Source organism: Platalea leucorodia (genome assembly GCF_965183815.1).
Source record: "Platalea leucorodia genome assembly, chromosome: 2".
Lineage (NCBI taxonomy): Eukaryota > Metazoa > Chordata > Aves > Pelecaniformes > Threskiornithidae > Platalea > Platalea leucorodia.
Window position 1 is genome coordinate 94,805,194 of NC_138824.1, and position 20,177 is coordinate 94,825,370.

Below are 20,177 nucleotides of genomic sequence, written 5' to 3' on the forward strand. Positions count from 1 at the left end.
ACGGAGCCGGGCCCAGGCAGGAGGTTTACCCGGAGGCAGCGTGTGGCACCGCCGTCCCCCCCGCGCTCCCCGCCGCCCTCCCGCCCCGCCGGGGCCTCGCACCGCCCCGTCGGGCCCGGCCGGAGGGGCGCGCACCGGAGGGGCGTGGCTGCCCTTTACCCCGCCCCCGGGCGGCGCCCATTGGTGGCTGCGGCGCGGGGCCCGCCCAGGGGCGGGCCCGGGGCGGGTGGGACGGCGCGGCGCTGTCAGCTCGCCAGAGCCGGGTCCGAGCCGCCGCCGCCGCCGCCGCGGGAGGGTGGGATGGCGACAGCGGTCGGGACAGAGGGCAGCGACATGGCCGAGAAATACGACGTGATCGTGGTCGGGGGCGGCATCTCAGGTGGGTCCGGGGGGCGGACTGAGCCCGTCCTGCGCCGCCGGCGGCGGGGGGCACCGGTGTTCGGGGCCGCGGTGCTCCCGGCTGGGCAGCGGGGGCTCGTCCCCAGCGCTGGCCTTAAGGCTTGGGCGATGGTTAACGAGAGTGGCGGGTCTCCAGGGGCTTCAGATACACTTGGGGGCGGGGGGGAGGGAAAAATGATCCAGGTCCCTATTTCAGGACGTATTTGCTGCTTCTTGTGTTGGTTTGTACTTCGTGCTCGTCAGAAGAGAGTCTGTAGGAAAAGTGACTTTATAATGCCCACAGGTGCAGGAGAATGCAGGGATACAGGCCAGGATTTTTGCATCCCGAGAAAGACAGTATTTCGAAGTTGTGGGTTTTTGGGTGGCCATTGCTTCCTTTCGAAAAATACTGCAGAAAGACATCTGGCAATATCTGTAAAAACAGGTTAGGTTTTGTTACTGTGAGAAGAGCTGTACTACAGACAGCTGTATTCCCTCAGTGCGATGGACTCTTCACGCTTCACTAGGAAATACTTCCCAAAATACCCTTCAGATCTACTTTAACACTGGAAAGTGCATTGTGGCTCCTGATCCTCATGCTTAAAAAAAAAGAAGTAACCATTCTTATGGCACCTGATGGTACCTAAGATGAGAATGTTGCTATGTTGGAGAAAATCTGTATTTGGCTTGTCCGTCAGATAAATACTGTGTTAGCAGCTTTGGCCAGGTTTAAGTTTTCAGGGAGTCTTTACTTCACTAATGACTCAGAAAAGGTGAGTTATGTGACTTCAGTGATACTACCACCATTGTTGCTATAGGTAAAATTAGTTTTTGTTAGAATTGAGAAAGAGTCAGAGGCTTTCCTTCCTTTAATCTGCAGTGAATTAATGCATGAAACAGCAAATCGTTTACTTAATTACATTATTTCATTTGCTAAAATAACAGTAATTGTTTAAATAATTATTTGTGACAATGTAATTATGTAAATAATCTGTAGTATTGCCAAACAGAAAGAAAGAGTTTGGACTTAGTTTTGCTTGCTTTTTAGTTTTATCAGATGCCTGGGTATTTTCCTGCTAGCACGAGTTGTTTGGTCTTCATCCTTAAGGTTCCTGTCATGCACAGAGTACCACCCGTACTGTGTGCAGCTCATGGCGATGTGATCTTAGTATGGTTTTTAGGGCTCTGAGAAGCTCTTCTTCCCTTGAGGGTGCCTTGCTCCTCAGGCTTTCCAACCTGTAGCAGTGTTTTGGAAAATGCATCAAGTGTTTCTAAGCGGTATCTTGCCTCACTAGTACAAGAATCAGTAAGTTACTTCAGAACACTTAATGCCTTGGACTAAAGCCTGGTGTGGGGTCTGAAATGTAGCCAAGCAGGAAATTTCAAGGCGTTGCAGTCCCTGAAAATTTGTCAGTGGCATTAGGAAGACAAATAAACATGTCACAGCACTCTTCGAGTACAGGAACATTTTTCTTGCCGATTGAAACCATTATGTCATGCCAGTGGCATAGAAATTGGTGTTTGCCTGTTACGAATTAGAACAGGCACCATTTTAAGAAAGCAGCTTTAGAAAAATGAACAATAAATGCTTCATTTCGTAATTAATCCGTCTCTGTAATTCATGTCAGCTCTTGGTTTGTTTTGCTTTTCACACAGCTTCTCTGTTGCTACCGTTTCTGTACCAATATACCTACACCTCAGTTCTGTAGGAGGTTAGGCAGTGCTACTTTCTGGTCTTAAAAAACATAATCTGTATCTAGAATTTTGGTTCTGGTGAGACAAATAGTAAAACATGCTCCAGTATGGACAGAGTTTCACCCTTTACACCTCTCTGACTCCATTCTTGACTTGCTGCTGCTTATTTCTTTGAAAATATATTTGCAATTGCCTCGTCTGATAAGGTTACTGTCTTCTCTCCTTCTACTATATTTTAAATACTCAATACCTGATGTTTGCAAGAAACGATGGGACACTTTGGGATAAACTAGTTCTTTACTAGAAATACATGAAATGTGTATCAGGTATAAGCAACCTGCTTGCTGTATTAAGTGTGAGCTTCCCAGCGGTGAGATTGTGGCTTTTTAAAATATTTGTGCAATATTTGCAAAATGAAGCTCAAATCCTAGCTGGCATCCCTGGAGATATCTGTTCCTCAAAGTGAAGCATGGTCTTGAGAGCCAGTTTCTGTACAACCTAAGGCACACCTCTCGTCCATGCTGCTGGCCTCTGTATGCGCACGCCTGTACGTGGTCATTCACAGGGACACAGAATCCGCTCTGCCTGGAGGAAGCTGCAATCTAGGGGTGGAGGGAGCTTCTGCAAAGGGTGCTTCACAGTGGGGAAGCTCTTGGAAAACGAACTTGGCTCTGGTGGCCTCTGCCGCTGAGATTTGTCTGCTCTACCCCCTGGAATCATGTTCAAACTGTCCAGGCTGCATCAACAAGTACGTTTGGACCCCTACAGAGAGGGAGCTGCAGAGCTTGGGCTACATTCTTCTTTTTACATGGGTGTGCGTGTTAAAAATGTGGATGGTGGCCAGGAAAGGCCCCAGGCACATGTTTGTATCATCCTTAATGGATAGTGTCCTACATGATACAGTTAATATTAATTATAACATTTTATACTCAAGCATATTAAATAAACTGATGCCTGAAGTTAAAGACTTTCTCCATATCCACGGGGAGTTCTTATTTATATGCCTTGAATATTGCTCCCGTTTTCTATTTATAGGGGTTTTCTACTGAACTGAAGAGGGTGTTCTGGTTTGGATTGACCTTTTTCTTGTGCATTTTGGTTTCAGCTATGTAATTCCCTCATTTGTTAGACACAGCAAACTGACAGCACATGACGTGCCATGGATGTGCGTCTGATTAATTGGCGGGATCATAACCCTGAGATCCCATCAGACAGTCCTCTGACTCTTGGGTTAAGGGGCTACGCTAGTTGAGAACTAGGAGATTGTCATCCTCTGTGTGGACTAACTACTGCATTGACAGCTCCCAGAAGCTGTTCCTTTTATGCAGCAAGTCACTGCCATACTTCTCCTGACACATCGTCCCCATCCCAGCTCCATTACCCACTCCCCAAGCTAAGGCCATAATTACAGGGAAATTCAAATTTTGGCTCTATAGCCCTGGGATGGAGCATACCCGCTTGCTCTGGGATACCAGATGGGTTGTAAGGAGGTCCAGGATGCTCAGTCACTCCTTGGAAACTGCTTATTAACAACTGGACAGCATTAAGGGCTTGGAGAGTTTTGACAGAAACCTCAGATATTTCAGCTTTTGACATCTAGAAAATGGCTGCTGCCTACATGTGACCTGTAATTCCTCAAAACTTTCTAACTGACCTTATTGGGGTATATGGATGATAAAATGCGCTATGTTTACTCAAAGGCTACCTCCTTGCCAAATTTCAAGTTGCTGCTAGAACTTCCAAAATAGGAAAGGGAAAAAAAAAAAAGGCCATCAGTTTTCAAAATCAAAGAATAATGTTTGTTTCCCGGAAGTTTAGAAATAGCCAGCCAATTTTGACCAAGATTTTCCAGCAAAAAATAATCAGCCTGAAAAACACATCCTGAAAATTCAAGCTTAAATAGTTCAAATTTGGCAAAAAAAGAATGCAAGCAAAACACCCCAGCTTTTTCAGTGGGAAGCTTGGGGTACGTTCATATGCCAGCCTCACCTTACATGTGAATTTTGCACACTGGAAGCCCAGTTTATCAAAAGAAGGCATGGAGAACTAAGAATGTTTGTCTACATAATGCAAACCAGAGATGCGTCAGATATGGAGAAGTATGTCCAGCAGCAGGCAAGTCCAAGAGAACTTGTATGCAAATGTCTTTTGGAACAAATTTCAGCACATCGTGTTACAAGCACAAAGCACAAGGGAAAAACAGCCATAATTGAAACTTGCACTGAAGATTATAATTCTTTGACATGGATACTTATTTCCAAATAAACCCACATTTGTTCTTAGCTTGAAACAAGGAGATCTCATGGCTCAACGAAACGGACGTTTGGATTTGCCAGCCACATGCAGGAAGCAGCACTGTTTTCTGTTGCACTTATGGAGGGGTCCAAGGGCCACAAATTGTAGAATCTGGGTTGTAAAAATAGTAGCAATTAGTCTTTATATTGAAATAAAACATATGATATACTATTAACGCTTTTTTTTCCTCTCTCCATGGAAGAGCGCTACGCGTTGGCATCTCCTGCTCCGTGGTGTGTGATCGACAACCTTACCACTTGAGCTACCTACGCATTGGCTGTGGTCTCTGAGTGAAATACTGAATAATGAGGAAATGCAGATTTTCCTTGCTTGCCATAATGGCAGCACAACTTATGTTGTATACTGCTTTGTTTGTTTTGACAGCATGCCAAGCTGCTAGTGGGTGGTAGTGTCAAATAAACTGTCAAACACACAGTTGCTGGTAGAAGATATAATCAGTCCCACCTATGTAAAACTGGAGTAGTTGTCAGTAGATTTTTTTTCTACTGTTACTTCTAAATTCACCCAGAATTTGACCTGTAGGAATGCAATAGCTGGTTCCTAAAATGTATCCTGTGTTCCTCACTTTACATCTGCCCTGTGCTGGGCTCCAGCTACCTGGTTCCTTCCCGCTTTCTTTCTGGATCCAACAGGAAACCTGATAATCGGTGATAATATTGTCACTTGGTATTAGAAATTCCTATAAGCCATTTTTTGGGATGCAGAAATAAATAGCAATGTTTCACAGAGCTCTCAGTTCCCCATGTACTGCTAGCAAGCTGACCGCCATTATGAGAATAACTTACAGCAGGAACAAAACAATCAGACCTCCGGATAAAGTATAATGAATGTTATGTACAATACTCACAAATAAGCAGAAGTACCAGTTTCCATGTGCTGCCTTCTTCATAATGTGTTCTAATGTTTTGCTACTAAAGATGCAAAACCTTATAACGTGCGGCATGGGTTTTGGTTAAGACACTCCTTTGTGTTATGCTCAGTGCTAGATCATAGAATCATGGAATCGTTTAGGTTGGAAAAGACCTTTAAGATCATCAAGTCCAACCGCTAACCGAGCACTGCCAACTCCACCACTAAACCATGTCCCTAAGCACCACATCTACACGTCTTTTAAATACCTCCAGGGATGGAGACTCAACCACTTCCCTGGGCAGCCTGTTCCAGTGCCTAATTACCCTTTTGGTGAAGAAATTTTTCCTAATATCCAATCTAAACCTCCCCTGGTGCCACTTGAGGCTGTTTCCTCTCATCCTATCACTTGCTACTTGGGAGAAGAGACCGACCCCCATCTCACTACAACCTCCTTTCAGGTAGTTGTAGAGAGTGATAAGGTCTCCCCTCAGCCTCCTCTTCTCCAGGCTAAACAACCCCAGCTCCTTCAGTCGATCTCGTATGACTTGTTCTCTAGACCCTTCACCAGCCTCCTTGCTGGTGAAGATGCTTAGTTTTGGCCAAAATATGGTTGTGATATGTTCATTATATAACTAGATTTAGAAATATTTTTTTTTTCTTCATCTTTCATCATATTCTTCATCTGGTTTTCTATGGTAAATGCATCATTTATAAACACTGATTGAGGTCTACAGAAAAACAGAATTAGAGAAATGTGTATTTCATACAGGAACAGCTGGCTGAGCATACTGGGTTTCACACGTCTGTAAAATTTTATGCAAGGTTTCTTTTGTTTTTTCTTTTTTTAGGTAAGAACTTTAATAACCTGGAGTATCTCAGAACCAAAACTAGTGAGGCCGATGTTACCTTCTACTTTAAAGACAGTGTTTTAGTTGTGAGAGAGCATGTGTGCCTTGTGTGCTTGGTTATGTTATCTGTGGGCAGAGCTCATTTGATGGCTTCCTCCCAAATGGAACTCCACTTTTCTCCTGTTTTCATTTATTTTTGCCTATTTATCCACTTTTGGGAGGGGAAGAAGGTGTTCTGTTTTGTTTCTTTTAAGACTAATTGTAGAAATACTGAAAAGTTTTCTATTTATTTTTATTCAGTTTGTTGGCAGGTTTAATTCAAGTGTTGAAAGCCGCATGCAGGCTTGGCTTCAAAGAGTATTTAGAACCACAGTCCCTATAAATCTGTGCTTCGTAAGACACCATGAGTGCTTTTTGTGAAGGTGTTTTTTAGAGTCCGAAAACAAAAAAATCCCATTCTAGTAGGAAGGAGACCTAGTTAGCTCTTCTCTCAGCTGATGGGAACAAATAGTTATATTTGCTTTTAAATTCAGAGCAGAACCTCAGTTTACCTTTCTAAATCACGTCAGTGTTGGTTTTTTTCATTCTGCCTTTTTGCAGATAAGGCAAGTATTCCAGCAATTGTATGACTGATGTTGTGGCAGAGTGAAGATGGACTTTATTTCTATAATGTGGCAAAACCAAATTGTTCCCAATTAGCTCCTTTCATTTTCAGGATGCATGTTTCAAGCCAATGTGAGTGGCTACACTTAAAATGGAATTGCTTTTGCTGACCAAATTTCACGAAACACTCTGGCATCCACAGCTGATGATCTCAGATATTGAAAGATATTTGGAGGATATTTTGGCGTGTCTTAATATTGTAGCTTTGCACCGTTAGTTATCCAGATTTCCTTGCTCTGCATTTATGTTTTCTAACCTATATATCTTTTTACCTTTAGGATATCTGTCAGTATAGTAGGGTGCTATTCCAGTAGCATCTCCCTCGCGCTCCCTGATACTCCTCAGCCTACTCACCTCCTCCTGGAGCTCTGTCACTAAGTGGAGGAGTTCCTCCACCTGGGCGCACCTCCCACAGGAGTGCTCACTGCTGCTGTCGGGTCCTGGCGTGGGAGCAGGGCACACCCTGCAGCCTGACACCTGGGTGGCAGCGTGTTCCCACCGGAGCTCCTTCTGGGAAGCTGCCTCAGTCGTGGTGGGTGCAGAGCTTAGAGAGGCCGTGGCTTTCTAAACCATTGCTCCCCGGTTGAGCTGGCAGAGCTTCAGCGCCCTTCCTGCACGCCCTTCCGTGCAAGCTGCCATGTGAACTGCCGCGCCGCGCCCGTGCTGACGCACCGCGCCCTGTTTGCCCCCCTGTTGGTGTCGCTCCTGGTCGCCAGCGCTCCCCAAGGGCTTCTTTTGTAGGTGTGGGGGGCTTGGCTGCTGGGGCTCCTGGTCCCGCCTGGGTCTCGTGAGCTGCAGGCTGCTGGTGTCTCTCTCGACTCCCCGAGGCTCCCCAGGTTGTATCAGAAACACTGTGGCCAGCAGGACCAGGGAAGTGATCATTCCCCTGTACTCGGCACTGGTGAGGCCGCACCTTGAGTACTGTGTTCAGTTTTGGGCCCCTCACTACAAGAAGGACGTCGAGGTGCTGGAGCGTGTCCAGAGAAGGGCAACGAAGCTGGTGAAGAGTCTGGAGCACAAGTCCTATGAGGAGCAGCTGAGGGAGCTGGGGCTGTTTAGCCTGGAGAAGAGGAGGCTGAGGGGAGACCTTATTGCTCTCTACAACTACCTGAAAGGAGGCTGCAGCGAGGTGGGGCTCAGTCTCTTCTGCCAAGTAGCAAGCGATAGGAGAAGAGGAAATGGCTCAAATTGCACCAGGGGAGGTTTAGATTGGATATTAGGAAAAACTTCTTCACTGAAAGGGTGGTCAGGCACTGGAACAGGCTGCCCAGGGAAGTGGTTGAGTCCCCATCCCTGGGGGTCTTTAAAAGACGTGTAGATGTGGTGCTTAGGGACATGGTTTAGTGGTGGAGTTGGCAGTGCTGGGTTAAGGGTTGGACTTGATGATCTTAGAGGTCTTTTCCAACCTAAATGATTCTATTCCATTCTACATTTTAACTATATTTTAAAACTTATTTAAATACCATGCTGTGCACAAAAATTCCAATGAAAAGAAAATCAGGGAGGGAGGAGAATGAGAAGAAAGAGGTGAGCAAGGGAGATTTTATCCTACAGTCATGGTAGAAATGTTTTGCATCTCTTATTGACAGGTTCGTGTTTACTTGCCAAAGAGACTTCTAGTTGAATAACAAGAGCTGATTCTAAGATGACCATTGCCAGATTTAATTACTCAATTCTGTTTGGAAATGTTAGGTTTTCCATAGGGAAACAGTAAAAATAATCACAGCATTAGCCTGCTGTTAACAGTGGAACTTTAATGAGGATATGTTGACAATTGTCTCACTTTACTGATGTATTATGAGAAAAAAAGTTTAAAAATTATTCCCCTGCTAACATCAGAAAAATGTAGATATTTTCCAGAAAGACATATTTTTCCTTATGTTATTCAGTTATAGCCTGCTGGAACACTGTAATAATGGGTTAGGAGTCTTTCACACAACGTAATTATCCCACCCCATGTACCGTAGGGTGGATTAACAAGGATTTTGCGAAGGAATGTCGTATTAGGTTGGGTTTTGGCAAACTTTGGGCCCAATAGTAGATGCATAAAAGGCAAATGCACTTTGTCAAAAAGCTAGCAAGTAAGCAAACAACACATCTAGAAAACCAGCAGTTACCTTTTCAATAGTAACAGATAATATTTTCTCTGCCTTTGTATTGGTGTGCTCAATATGGCACATACATAGTGGCCTCAGTTTGAAGGGATAAAAGGCTAATGGTATCAGACTGTCATCACTCCCTTTGTTACCCTGTAAGGGTACTGCCCTTGCATATTTTGGAGATGCTCAGCATTCATCACATAAGAAGTGCTGTCTCTGGGAAAGATGCTGGTGATTTTTGCTTCTGATATGGTGTATCAGTGAATTGGTTCGATATACTGGATTTACAGAGCCTAGATTTTGAAAAGTAGAATTGCTATACTGTTACTATAGAATTACTATCACATTTCCAATAAAGTAACTTTTTACAAACTTTTTTGTGCTACAGAGCTCGTATCTGCTCATATGTTCTGTATTGGTCCCAGTATTGAGGCAACTTGGAATTAGTCTCATAAACACCAGTCTTATAAATGCTTCTTTACAAAATAGGGAAACATTTCCAACATTATAAGGCTTGGCTGGGAATCAAGCTCAGGTCTCTTAAGTCCTGGTCTTGTGCACTACCTGTAGAGCTGAACCTTTTTCTCCTATGAGGTAGAGACACACTTTGTTGTATTTTCCATCAGGCTACATACAAAATTCAGTATTTTTCAGCATTTCTATGTTTCAGCCATGGTGTATGTCTGGTAGTCTGCAGATGATTGGCATAAATTCATCTTAGTTTCCTTTTTTTTTTTTTTTGATGCACTTGAAACCACTTGATAGGATTATGACAGTTTTCTGAAATGAAAGCAGCAGCAGTAGGATCTTTAGCAGCAGCAATTCTGAATCCTTAACAGTGCTGCAAAATCAATAGGAATAGAGCTTTCCTGCATGGCATCTTCAGATGGGAGGAGCTTGGTGTGAGATTGCCGTAGAAACCTTTGTGGAGGATGTATAAGTCATCTCGCCTTGTTTATTCTCGTCCAGTAACAAGTGAATTTCTACAGCCAGATACTTCAAATGAGGCATAGTTTGGCAGGCTCCTTTCATCTTTCTGAGGCAAGTAGTATATTTCTAATTTGTAGAATTAGAGTGATATCTGGAAGGAGCACGGCCAGTGACTTGGGGTGGTTTGCAGCTTTATCTCTAGGCTACACTTGGAGGAGGTGGAGGAGGTAACGGGGCACAACAGCAGCCTCGGCTGTGACCGGCATGTCTGTGCTGCAGTCATACAGGCATATGGAGGTGTGTTTTAAAGTACCTCGTGTGAGTCTTGGCTGCGGCCTCAGAGGTCACAGCCCAGTGCTTGGTTTGGCCTGGTATGGCGTGCTCGCAGGACACTGTGGATATCCACAAAATCACAGGACACTGTGGCTGGTGTCAGAGCCCACGCGTGGTGGAGGGCCATGGCTCTAGAGCAGTGCTCGCGTTGCGGGAGGCCCTTGTGGTGTCAAGGTCCTGCCCTCCCCCTTGGCAACTCCTGGAAGGTATGCAGTGTCCTCTGGGAAGGTAGCGGAGATGTTGGAGAGGAGGTGAGAGGCTAGCTCCATGCAGCCTGAGGGGTGCTGAGCAGGCAGAGATGAGGCAAGGAAGTGGAAAGGAGAAGGTCTTGTTCCTTCCTCTCTCTCATTCTCACCCCATCGATCAAACAGAAATAAATGGTCGCTCTCTGGTGTCCAGTCCTGTAGAGGGTACTGGAACAGCGACAAAAGTCTTGAAAATTCAAGTTATGGAGAAGATAAAGGGAAAATACTCAATCTATTTAGAGGTTAATTGTGTATCAAAAGCACGTAGGCTTCATGACCTGTGGGATGCTTAAAGCATACCTGTGATAGCACCTGTATGTGGTGCACTTCAGTCACACCAGAATGGAGCTAAAGAGTTGGGTTCAATAGACAGCTACACAGAGATACCCCATGCGTGGGTGTTTTTGCTAGTCATTCATTTTAAAAGAAAATTGTTTCCATGCTTTAAACAAATAAATGTGTAGTAATAATCTCTAATCAACATATTTTGCATTGGTTTTATTTCTGAGTCAGGCCCTCTCCCAGTTGCCAGTAAGCCATTGCTGTCCCAATGTGTCTCTTGCCCTTTCCCAGTCTGTGTAGCTCTGAAGCCTTTTTTTCTTTTGAATCAGTGTCTATGGTGACACTTGGGTTAACAGTAATGAAACTAAAAACCTGTAAGGCTGGAGTGCAAGGAGTACAGTTTAACAAGCAAACAGGTTAGAGAACCTCAGTCACACTACCACGTTCTTCATCATTTAGCAGTCCTTCTTTATTTGGATATATCATATAATTAAGCTATAAACCAGTGGTAAGCTTAACTTCCAACCCAGTCCAGTGCAACCATTATTTTTCCTTAACAGCTGTGATGTGAATATAGCTATTGTATACAGCATGAAATGATGGTCTTAGACACTGAGGACTTGCATACAATTTTTTTCCATACCTAAGCCAGATTTTTTGCTGCTTCATGTTCCCTAGGGTAACACATGAATGCGCTGTGCATTTTTCAAGACATGTATATCTACAGTAAACCTTCTTACAAAAGAATTACTCATGCTTGAGTGTCCAGTGGTATTTATGCAGAATAGAGAAATTCAACCTTTTATTTTATATATGTAGGAAATCCACTTTTTTGTGACAAAAAACACTGTATATTTTGAAAAATCATTTTTCCTCATATAAAAAATATAAATATTTGTAAGAAGATACTACAGTTTGCGTTTCCAACATTATAGACTTGTGTCTTCTATGTTTATGTTGAGGAAGAAGAGAACATCATCACCAAAAGGATTAAAGAATTAACTATTAAAAAAATGTAAAATATTCTCTGTAGACTTTCATGCAGGAAAAAAATAATCAAAAACTACTGAAAGAAATTAGATCAATTTATAAGGTGTTCACTGACAAGTAGCTTGCATTTTGAAAAACTAGAATATTAAAAAGATGGAAGAATTAAGTATACTTTTGCTCCATCAACAATCTAAATAATATGGTGCAAGGATGTAAAGTTATTTTTAGATGAGTATGGAAATCGTATATATAATTTTTGTCAATGTAAGACATTTGAACTTCCTCAGTTTTGGTTTCCAATGAATGCTGTTCCACTTCCCCGTTAAAAGATTATGTGAAGTTTATGGGCTATTCTGTATTGTCCTCAGAATAAATGAGTACACTTAATGCTGCCCAGAATGATTCCTCTCCTCTGATCTTTTCAGACATGCATTCTTTGTAGGCTCACGAACAGTTGCTTTTAATCACATTTTGAGGTAGTGTAATAAACATGAATATAATATTATTATTCCTTACTGCAGGGTATCTTAGGAGTTCTGATCAATAAGGCTGGCTTTCGTATACTTAAGGAGGGGAAACAACTCCAAAGAAACAATGCTTCAGTGCCAAATTGGCCTACAGGGCAATGGGATAATCTGATTTCACAAACCCATGATTGCTTTTTACAATTTCAGCTCGCATTTGTCAAAAGCAAAGAGGACTCTTGTCCTATTGAATTTTCAGTTGTCTCTAGTGCCTCTATCACAGAGTCCCATAATTAGATGATTTTTGCTGAGACCATAATTCCTTTTATAAAGTATCTACATACAGCCTGTTTGATTGCCATGGTCAAACTCCATTGCTTAAAATGAATCTTGACAGTGAAGCAGACTTTCTTTCTGCATGTGAATGAGGACAACGGATAGCAATAGAGTGGAGAGTTGATGAGTGAGAGAAGTTGGAAGCCTAATCTTGCTGGAACATGCCTATTTAGTATATTATTATTTCTATCACTTTAGCGCTGCAAGCCCCACAAACTGGGTTCTCCCTTTCTACGCACTGCACAAATGAAGAGTAATATGTGTGTCCCTTAATAACGGAGATTTTACTGTTTTTAAAATGCCAAAGTGCTAACCTGAAGGAGGAAGCTTCAGTCTGTGAATGCTGCTTATGGAGATGGTTATAACATGCAACTAAGCAGCAGCCACATGATTTCTGTGGTAAGACACCATGAAAAGTTTCTGACTTCTCTTCAGAATTTTTCAAAACAGTATTGAAATCTCTCACCTTGAACCTTTGGTTCAGTTTTTGACCATTAATGTGGCTGATTGCTGCCACTTGCTTAAAAGCACTTTCTCTTTTCCTGGTAGGTTTGTCGGCTGCCAAATTGCTGTCTGAATCTGGGGTCAGTGTGGTGGTTCTTGAGGCCCGGAACAGAGTTGGAGGAAGGACATTCACTATCAGGGTAAGTAAGTGCATCATGAGATGCCGGACTCTCACTTGTGCTGGTCTACGACGTGGCAAATGTCACTCCTACAGGCCAGTCAGCCTCAACTCAATCCCTGGTAATGTGATAGAGCAATTAATCCTGGACACCATTTCCAGGCATGTGAAGAACAAGAAAGTCAGCATGAATTCACCAAGAGGAAGTCATGCTTGATCAACCTGATAACCTTCTATGATGAAATGACTGGCTTGGCAGATGAGGGAAGAACGGTGGATATTGTCTACCTAGACTTCAGTAATTCAACACTGTCTCCCCTAAGATCCTCATAGACAAGCTGATGAAGTATGAGCTGGTTGAGTAGACAGTAAGATGGACTGAAAACTGGCTGAACAGCCTGGCCCAGAGGATGGTGGTCAGTGGTACAAAGTCTAGCTGGAGGCCAGTAACTTGTGAGGTACCTCAGGGGTCAATACTGGGTCCAATCCTGTTCAACATCTTCTCTAATGAAATGGATGATGAAGGGACTGGAGCATCTCTCCTATGGGGGAAGGCTGAGAGAGCTGGGACTGTTTAGCCTGGAGAAGAGAAGGCTGAAGGATGATCTCATCAGTCTATAGAAGGGAGGGAAGGAAGGGTGCAAAGAGGATGGAGGCAGGCTCTTTTCAGTGGTGCCCAGTGGCAGGACAAGAGGCAACGGGCAAAAACTGAAACACAGGAGGTTCAAACCATCTGAACATTAAGAAACACTTTTTTACTGTGAGGGTGACCAAGCACTGGCACAAGTCGCCCAGGGAGGTTGTGGCATCTCCCTCCCTGAACATATTCAAAAGCTGTCTGGACACAGTCCTGGGCAACCCGCTGCTCTAGCAGGACGGGTTCAACCAGATGACCTCCAGAGGTCCCTTCTGACCTCAACCATTCCATGATTTTGTTGGGTTTGACATCATTAGCCAGGGGGAAGAGGGGGAGTAGAGTTCCCAAAGAAGACAGGTGTCTCAAGTTGCCATCACTTTTGTCAAATACCAGAGCTCTGAACAGGTTGCATTGCAATATATGCCAGTGGGCTTCTCTTGACAGGAGGTGCTTTAAAATTGGTCTGGAAGCAACTCTGAGAGCCACCAAATGGGATTTGGGTGCCTATCCAGAAGTATGTAGTGCCAAAGCTGCCCTAGGATACCTTGCCTGGCCTCCAGCTGCAGGTCTTCCTTGGGTTGTGAGTCAAATTTGTCAGCCTTGCACAGAAGTCTTGGATACCTTGGGCTGTCTAAAATGGGGTTAAACATCTGTATTAAGGTAACTGAATTCCACCCATGTAGTCCCCACGCTTTGTCCATGGCAGGATCTGCTCTGCCTTTAACATTACAGAGGGAAACTATCATCTGAGACCGTAAGTGTCAAAGCATTTCTCCTCTCATTCCCATCTCACTTTCCATACTGTAACAAGCATGATAACTAAGAGCCCTATAAGAAGCAGCCTGAGCAGGACCAGACATCATTACAGCTCAGACATACATTTTAACACTGCTTAAAATTACCTGAAATAACACTCCCGCTTCTAAAAATGGACCGCGTCTTGATTGCCATTAAAAAGAAAATAAAAGAAGTGACAAGTCACCTGTGACACAGGGTAATGTAATAGAGACATTACCTCTGCTTCCCACCCTGGAAGTAAGGGAGATTTAAATTATGTCAGATGCCATTGCTGGGGAACCAGAGATAAACAGTGGTGTTTCAGCAGAAATCATTGTACATGAAACATGAAGCATAAACACCATCCTTCTGTGACACTGAGAAGGCCTAGCTTAAAATGCTCGCTATAAACAGTGTTATAAGAGTTACTATCTTGGGAAATCAGCCTCCTTGTAGTAGTATGCATCCCTGAAACTTTTTGCTTTCTTCCTGCTTCCCAAGTGAGCATGATGCTGGTCTGAGGGGTGTGTGGAGCACCTTCGGTGGCAGGCATGACTGCGGGCTGCTAGCCAGAGTGCACCGGGCTAGAGCCAAGATGTGCCGTCCTAGAAAGGAGATTACTCTCCTTGAATACTGCAGTGCAGTGCTCAGCATCTACAGCATTAAGTCTAAGCAGATATCTACAGAAAGAAAACAAGCCTTGGTGCTGGAGATGGTTTCCACTTGAGAAGTGTTTTGCAATGACAAGAAAAGTAACGTGAATTCTGAGAAAGTGGGGGTTAGACTTAACCAAAGTATTGATTTGGTTGGATATTTCTTCATATTCCCATGTCTTTTGTGAGACTAAAAAGCCAGTACTGAATACTATAGTGAAATTTAAACAAGAGTTAAACCCAATTGCACATATGTGTGTGACGGAATGAAGACACTGTGATCTGTGTGTCTGTTGTTGCAGAGCTCAATACTGCCCGCTTTTAAGTCAGTCAGTACACATTTTCTCCTGTGCATATAGTTGCAGTGCTAGTCAGTATGGAATAATTCTTTCTACTTCTAGGTGTTTGCATTGAGGAGCTTCCCACCCAGTTTCTGATTCGTGTATTCTTTCTTTTGGCAGAACAATCAAGTTAATTATGTAGATGTTGGTGGATCATATGTGGGACCTACCCAAAACCGGATTCTCCGACTGGCAAAAGAGCTGGGTGTTGAGACCTATAAAGTGAATGTCGAGGGCCATATGATCTATTATAAGGACGTAAGTATTGCATATTTCATGTTGAGATACCTAAAGGTATAATTCAGCTTTGGAAATTACTGACAGTTATTAAGGAGGTTTCATTTAAAGGTCACTTCTAGTAATCCAGTAAGCAACTGTTTGAAGTGCTGTTATTCTAATTTAACTTATTGGGATTGGGATCAATGGTTCTTGTTTTCTTTTAAGAAGTGTTCAGAAAATGGGACTGACGGCAGTTAAAAACTTTGGGATACATTCAGCACCTGGTTATCTTTGAACATATCCTCTGAAGAATTTTTGCCTGAAATTCAGGAAATACTTGTTTTGAAATAAAAGCCAGATTTAAATAAGAAAATAAATATAATACTGTTGGATACTATTGAATGACGATACTAGACAACAATATTATGGGACTAGTCTGGGAGTAGTATGTAACTAGATTCACACGAGGTCCCTCACAGTCCCATAGTGTGGGATTCATCTTACAAATGGAAGTTGGGCATCTAATCTGAGACTCATTGAGATTCCCTCTCTAGCTAATGGTGAGAAACAGGCACCTTCCAAGGCTTACCGTAAGCTTCGTGTCTGAGATGTGGGGCAGTGGGGGTTCAGATGGCCACTCTTGAGTAGGTACTGCTGTGGCTAAAGTGATCTGGAATGAAACCTGTCTTCAGAGGAGCCCTTGTCTTAGTTCTTTAGCTCACTGAATTTTTGCTCAGGTCCTAGTCAGGAGCTACTGCCCAAGGCAGTGCAGAAGGAGAGCCACAGGAAGAGGGACAAAGAGAGGCCTAAGATCCATAGGTAGGAAGTACAAGCGTCTATCTCCATAACTCACAAACCACTTTACTTTCCAAAGACCATCACTTTTTAATTTTTTTAATATCCTTTAGTTTTGGTGCTTCCCAGACTCTGGCAGAGCAAGGCTTGAAGCCTATATGAATCAGAGTTGACATATTTGATAGAGGCAACAGTATGTGATGGATCCTTAACCGGTTTCATTTTTATTATCTTCTCACTTTTTCTTCCTAAGATTAGAGTAATGCGTTCATACTGCAAAGTTTTATCATCTGGTTCTGTAACCTCTCCTTATTGGGCAGATTCATGCCATGCTCATAAAATAGTCACATCTTAAATAATTGCATAGCCACTCCATAATACTCAAAAAAATTATTTTACACCCCCTGGTGTAAAATTGGTGTAATTCTACAGCAAGTGGGCTGGGCTGATTTGTACCAGCTGAATGTTTGGCCCACTCTATCTCATTTAAGGTCAGGCATGGATCTCTTAGCATCCTAAAAGGCACTATCTTCTGTATGTTAAATAAAACGCTCTAATGGGTTTCCTGAATTTGAGCCCTTAATCCATTTTGACACTGAAGCTGCAGCTTTTTTTTTTGTCCCACATTACATTATGCATGCCCTTGCTAATGACCATGTAATTTCGCAAGTTTTCTTTGAAATGGAAGCATGTTCCTAAGCAAGAGACAGCATTACAAGCTATTCAGCTGGATCACAGGCTGTGAATCAGTTCTAGATTTGGCATCGTGATCCTGCCGAACTAACCAGGGTCTCCAAGGAGGTGTAGTTGTTGGAACAGGGTGACAGCAAAGGGGCTTTAAGGTCTCCAAGTGTGGACAGACTTGGGCACTAAATAAATAATAATGATGCTTTTCCTCCAGTAGGTCTCATTCCTCCCACATCCTCTTCCCATGAGCTGCAGGCCTTTTGTTTTCTTTTCTTTCCCTAAGGTTTTCCACTGCTTCTTCTCCTTACTCTTTCCTTGAGACCTCATGTAGTCACCATACCCTTTTTTTCAGGGATCTGTTGTTGAACCCTCTCTTACATCCCAATTCTGAAAGAAGCCTATTGGAAACAAACTGTGCAGTCCTGGCTATTGGCTGGGTTGGTGAGTGCTCAGAGACCTTAGGGCTTGTACATTTTACCTACCCGCTACACACTGTTATCGTGCTGTGACAGTGAGTTGGCTAGGTAGAGATTTGTGCTCTCCTGGCTATAGATGTGCCCCTCATATTCATTAAAGATGCTCCAGGAACCCAAGCACCTGTGGTATTTCCTAGATGACAGAAAATATGTTAGCAAAGAGATGTTTTGATATTAAAGGATCATTGCCCCAGAAACTAAATATTAATCTGAAAGATGGACATGTTCTGCTTCTTGGGCTAATACGCTGTCAGATGTGGGCCAGCTGCGGGCCAGCTGCTGCCTTTCAGGTTTGAAAAGTATGACTAGAACTCTTCTCCTTGTGTCTCATCTGCTATTTCTGTCAGTTGATGGCTGTCAGGGAGCATGTAGCCGGGGCCAGACAGGAATGTCTCTTCCCAAGGGCATTTCTCCAAAGTCTGCAGTGCTGTGCAGTTTTGTCAGAGGCGAGAGGGAGAGCATTTTGAGGAATGCCTAAATGTGTCTTTAGATTTTGTTGTGACAGCCGTTCAACTGTATATAATCCCCAGCATCTTCAGACTAAGGGATTTTTGGTCTTTTGTTTGCCATACTAATCAGTTAAGTTTGGCGCTTTCTGAAGGTTTCCAGGGTACTGCTTGGACTGAATTAGGGGAAAGTGGGGAAATGGTTCATCCTAGCAGCGGAAGCAGCCAAGGGAAAGTGAAAATCCCTGGAGGGATTTTATGAGCTTCTTTACTCTGAAAGGAACTTTTCCCATATGTGTGTGGAAAAATTCCATGTAGCTTAAAAAACCACGTTGCTTCTCGTGGGCAGGTTTCCTTTGTAGTTACAGTTTATTTGAAAAATCCAAATATGTAACTATTGTTTATCTTTTTTTTGTTTGTTCATTCTTTCCCGTCAGTTAACATGGTAACGTGGGCTGCTTTGATATCAATCAGGAATTTGTTTGTATCCTGTCGTCATAAATCTGTAACTTCAAACTGTAGATTTTGTTATGAGCCCCAGACATTCTTTCCAGTGAAATTGCTCTGTGGCTACTGTCCCATAATTCATCAAGAATGCTTTAGGACTGGGAAAAGGCAGTTGTGCTGGAGTTCTCCCTTCCCAGAAGGGGCAGATGATAGCTTTTTATTCTTACAGAGGTCCTTGAAGGTCACACTGTGCTTCATTTTCACCTCCTCTTTAGTAGAAGACCCTAGAAAGTACAGGAGTTAGGGCCTTGGTGTGTTATTAACCTTCTCGTGTAACTGTAGTCCTCTAATATCTGGCTGTAGTACCCAGCTCCGGTATACGTAGCATTAGTAAGTAAGGACTGGGTTTGCTTATTTGTTTGCTTATGATTTTCAGAGCAAGGTAACACTTGACAAAAGATAAGCATTTGTATGCAATGCTTCACATTGGCCATCTAGTCTTTCCTTTCCTTCACCTAGCCTTAAGATTAAGAGGTAAGGTAAGTCTGTGACTAAGTCTGTGCAGATCGCCGTAAATCTGCAGTTCAGAGACGGGAATCACAGACGGTCCAAGGCACCGCAATGTTTGCAAGGCTAGACCTGCCGGAGGTATTGAGCAGGGAAGGATACCCACCTGGGGGCTCACACCATACGGAGCCGCTGCTCCAGCTGTGTGTGCTGTGCATGGCCCAAGGGCAAGAGCAACCCCTGCCCCGGGGTGCAAGGGATGCTCCTCCTGTGCTTCCTGATGTGTAGCTCATCCTCAGCACGGAGAGCAGGAGCCAGACTTGCCGTTCTCAAGACTGGCAAAATTGTCTGCTCCTCTTGCACAAATCGAAACTTGGAGTGGTGTCACAGCTGGGGCGGCTTAGGCTTAATGCCTGTAGTTTTGGGTACAAGCCACAGCATAGCCCTGGGCAGGGAAAAGACAGACCTTGCAGAGCACACCTCTCTCTGCTGCCTTCTTTCTAACCACTGAACTATGGTGCTTGGGGTATATTGTTTCCTTTGGATTGGTGTGGGGTAACTAATCCAGGCAGGCAGCAGGACTCAAATCTGAGGTCTACAGGAAAGCATTCGACACACCAGGAAATGAAAAAAAGTTAGATAAACTCTGTGGGTCAGTCAAGCAGCCTTGTGTTAGCATGGGAACAAAGCCAGGAGGTTATTTGCCTTTCAGTTAAGAAAACAGTAGTTCTCAAAATAATACACCCAGAACACTATAAACTTGTTTAAAAACGGAATATTGGAAGACCTTACCTTCTTGCAGTGAGCTCCTCTGTGAAACATGCAGCCAGAGCTCCTCTGCCTAGTAGGGAGACAATATTAAAAACAAATGAATAACTTACCAGCCCGAGGTCACTTGGGCTAGATTTATTCCCTGCTGTGGAGATACTTGTGCAAGAGGGAGAGTTGAAAAACTGATGTGGCTAAGGCTGTTTGGCTCACACTCTCTGATGGGCAATGGGAATTTCTCTCCTGGAATTTGTTAGAATTGGGCTTTGCTCCGATCACCTCCCACCTCTTATAGGTCCAGCCCCCCTGCACAAGGAGTTAGTATATCTGTGAACTATTTCAGGCTCTCTGAATTCAGTTTCAGCCTCTTC

General features: G+C 43.5%; 1 protein-coding gene across 2 annotated transcripts in view; it reads left to right on the plus strand.

Annotated features, from left to right (window-relative positions):
* Positions 1-269: 269 nt before the first annotated feature.
* Positions 270-20,177, plus strand: part of LOC309586768 (amine oxidase [flavin-containing] A-like) — a 40,631-nt gene continuing 20,723 nt past the window's right edge. Inside the window, exons 1-3 of one of the 2 annotated variants that reach the window (XM_082304219.1) lie at positions 270-379; positions 12,981-13,075; positions 15,582-15,719. In XM_082304219.1, the coding sequence (XP_082160345.1) occupies positions 301-379; positions 12,981-13,075; positions 15,582-15,719 (312 nt within the window). In that variant the 5' untranslated portion in view covers positions 270-300. Of the gene's footprint in view, positions 380-12,980; positions 13,076-13,501; positions 13,512-15,581; positions 15,720-20,177 lie in introns of those variants that run through there. The other variant, XM_082304220.1, reaches the window with a different exon arrangement.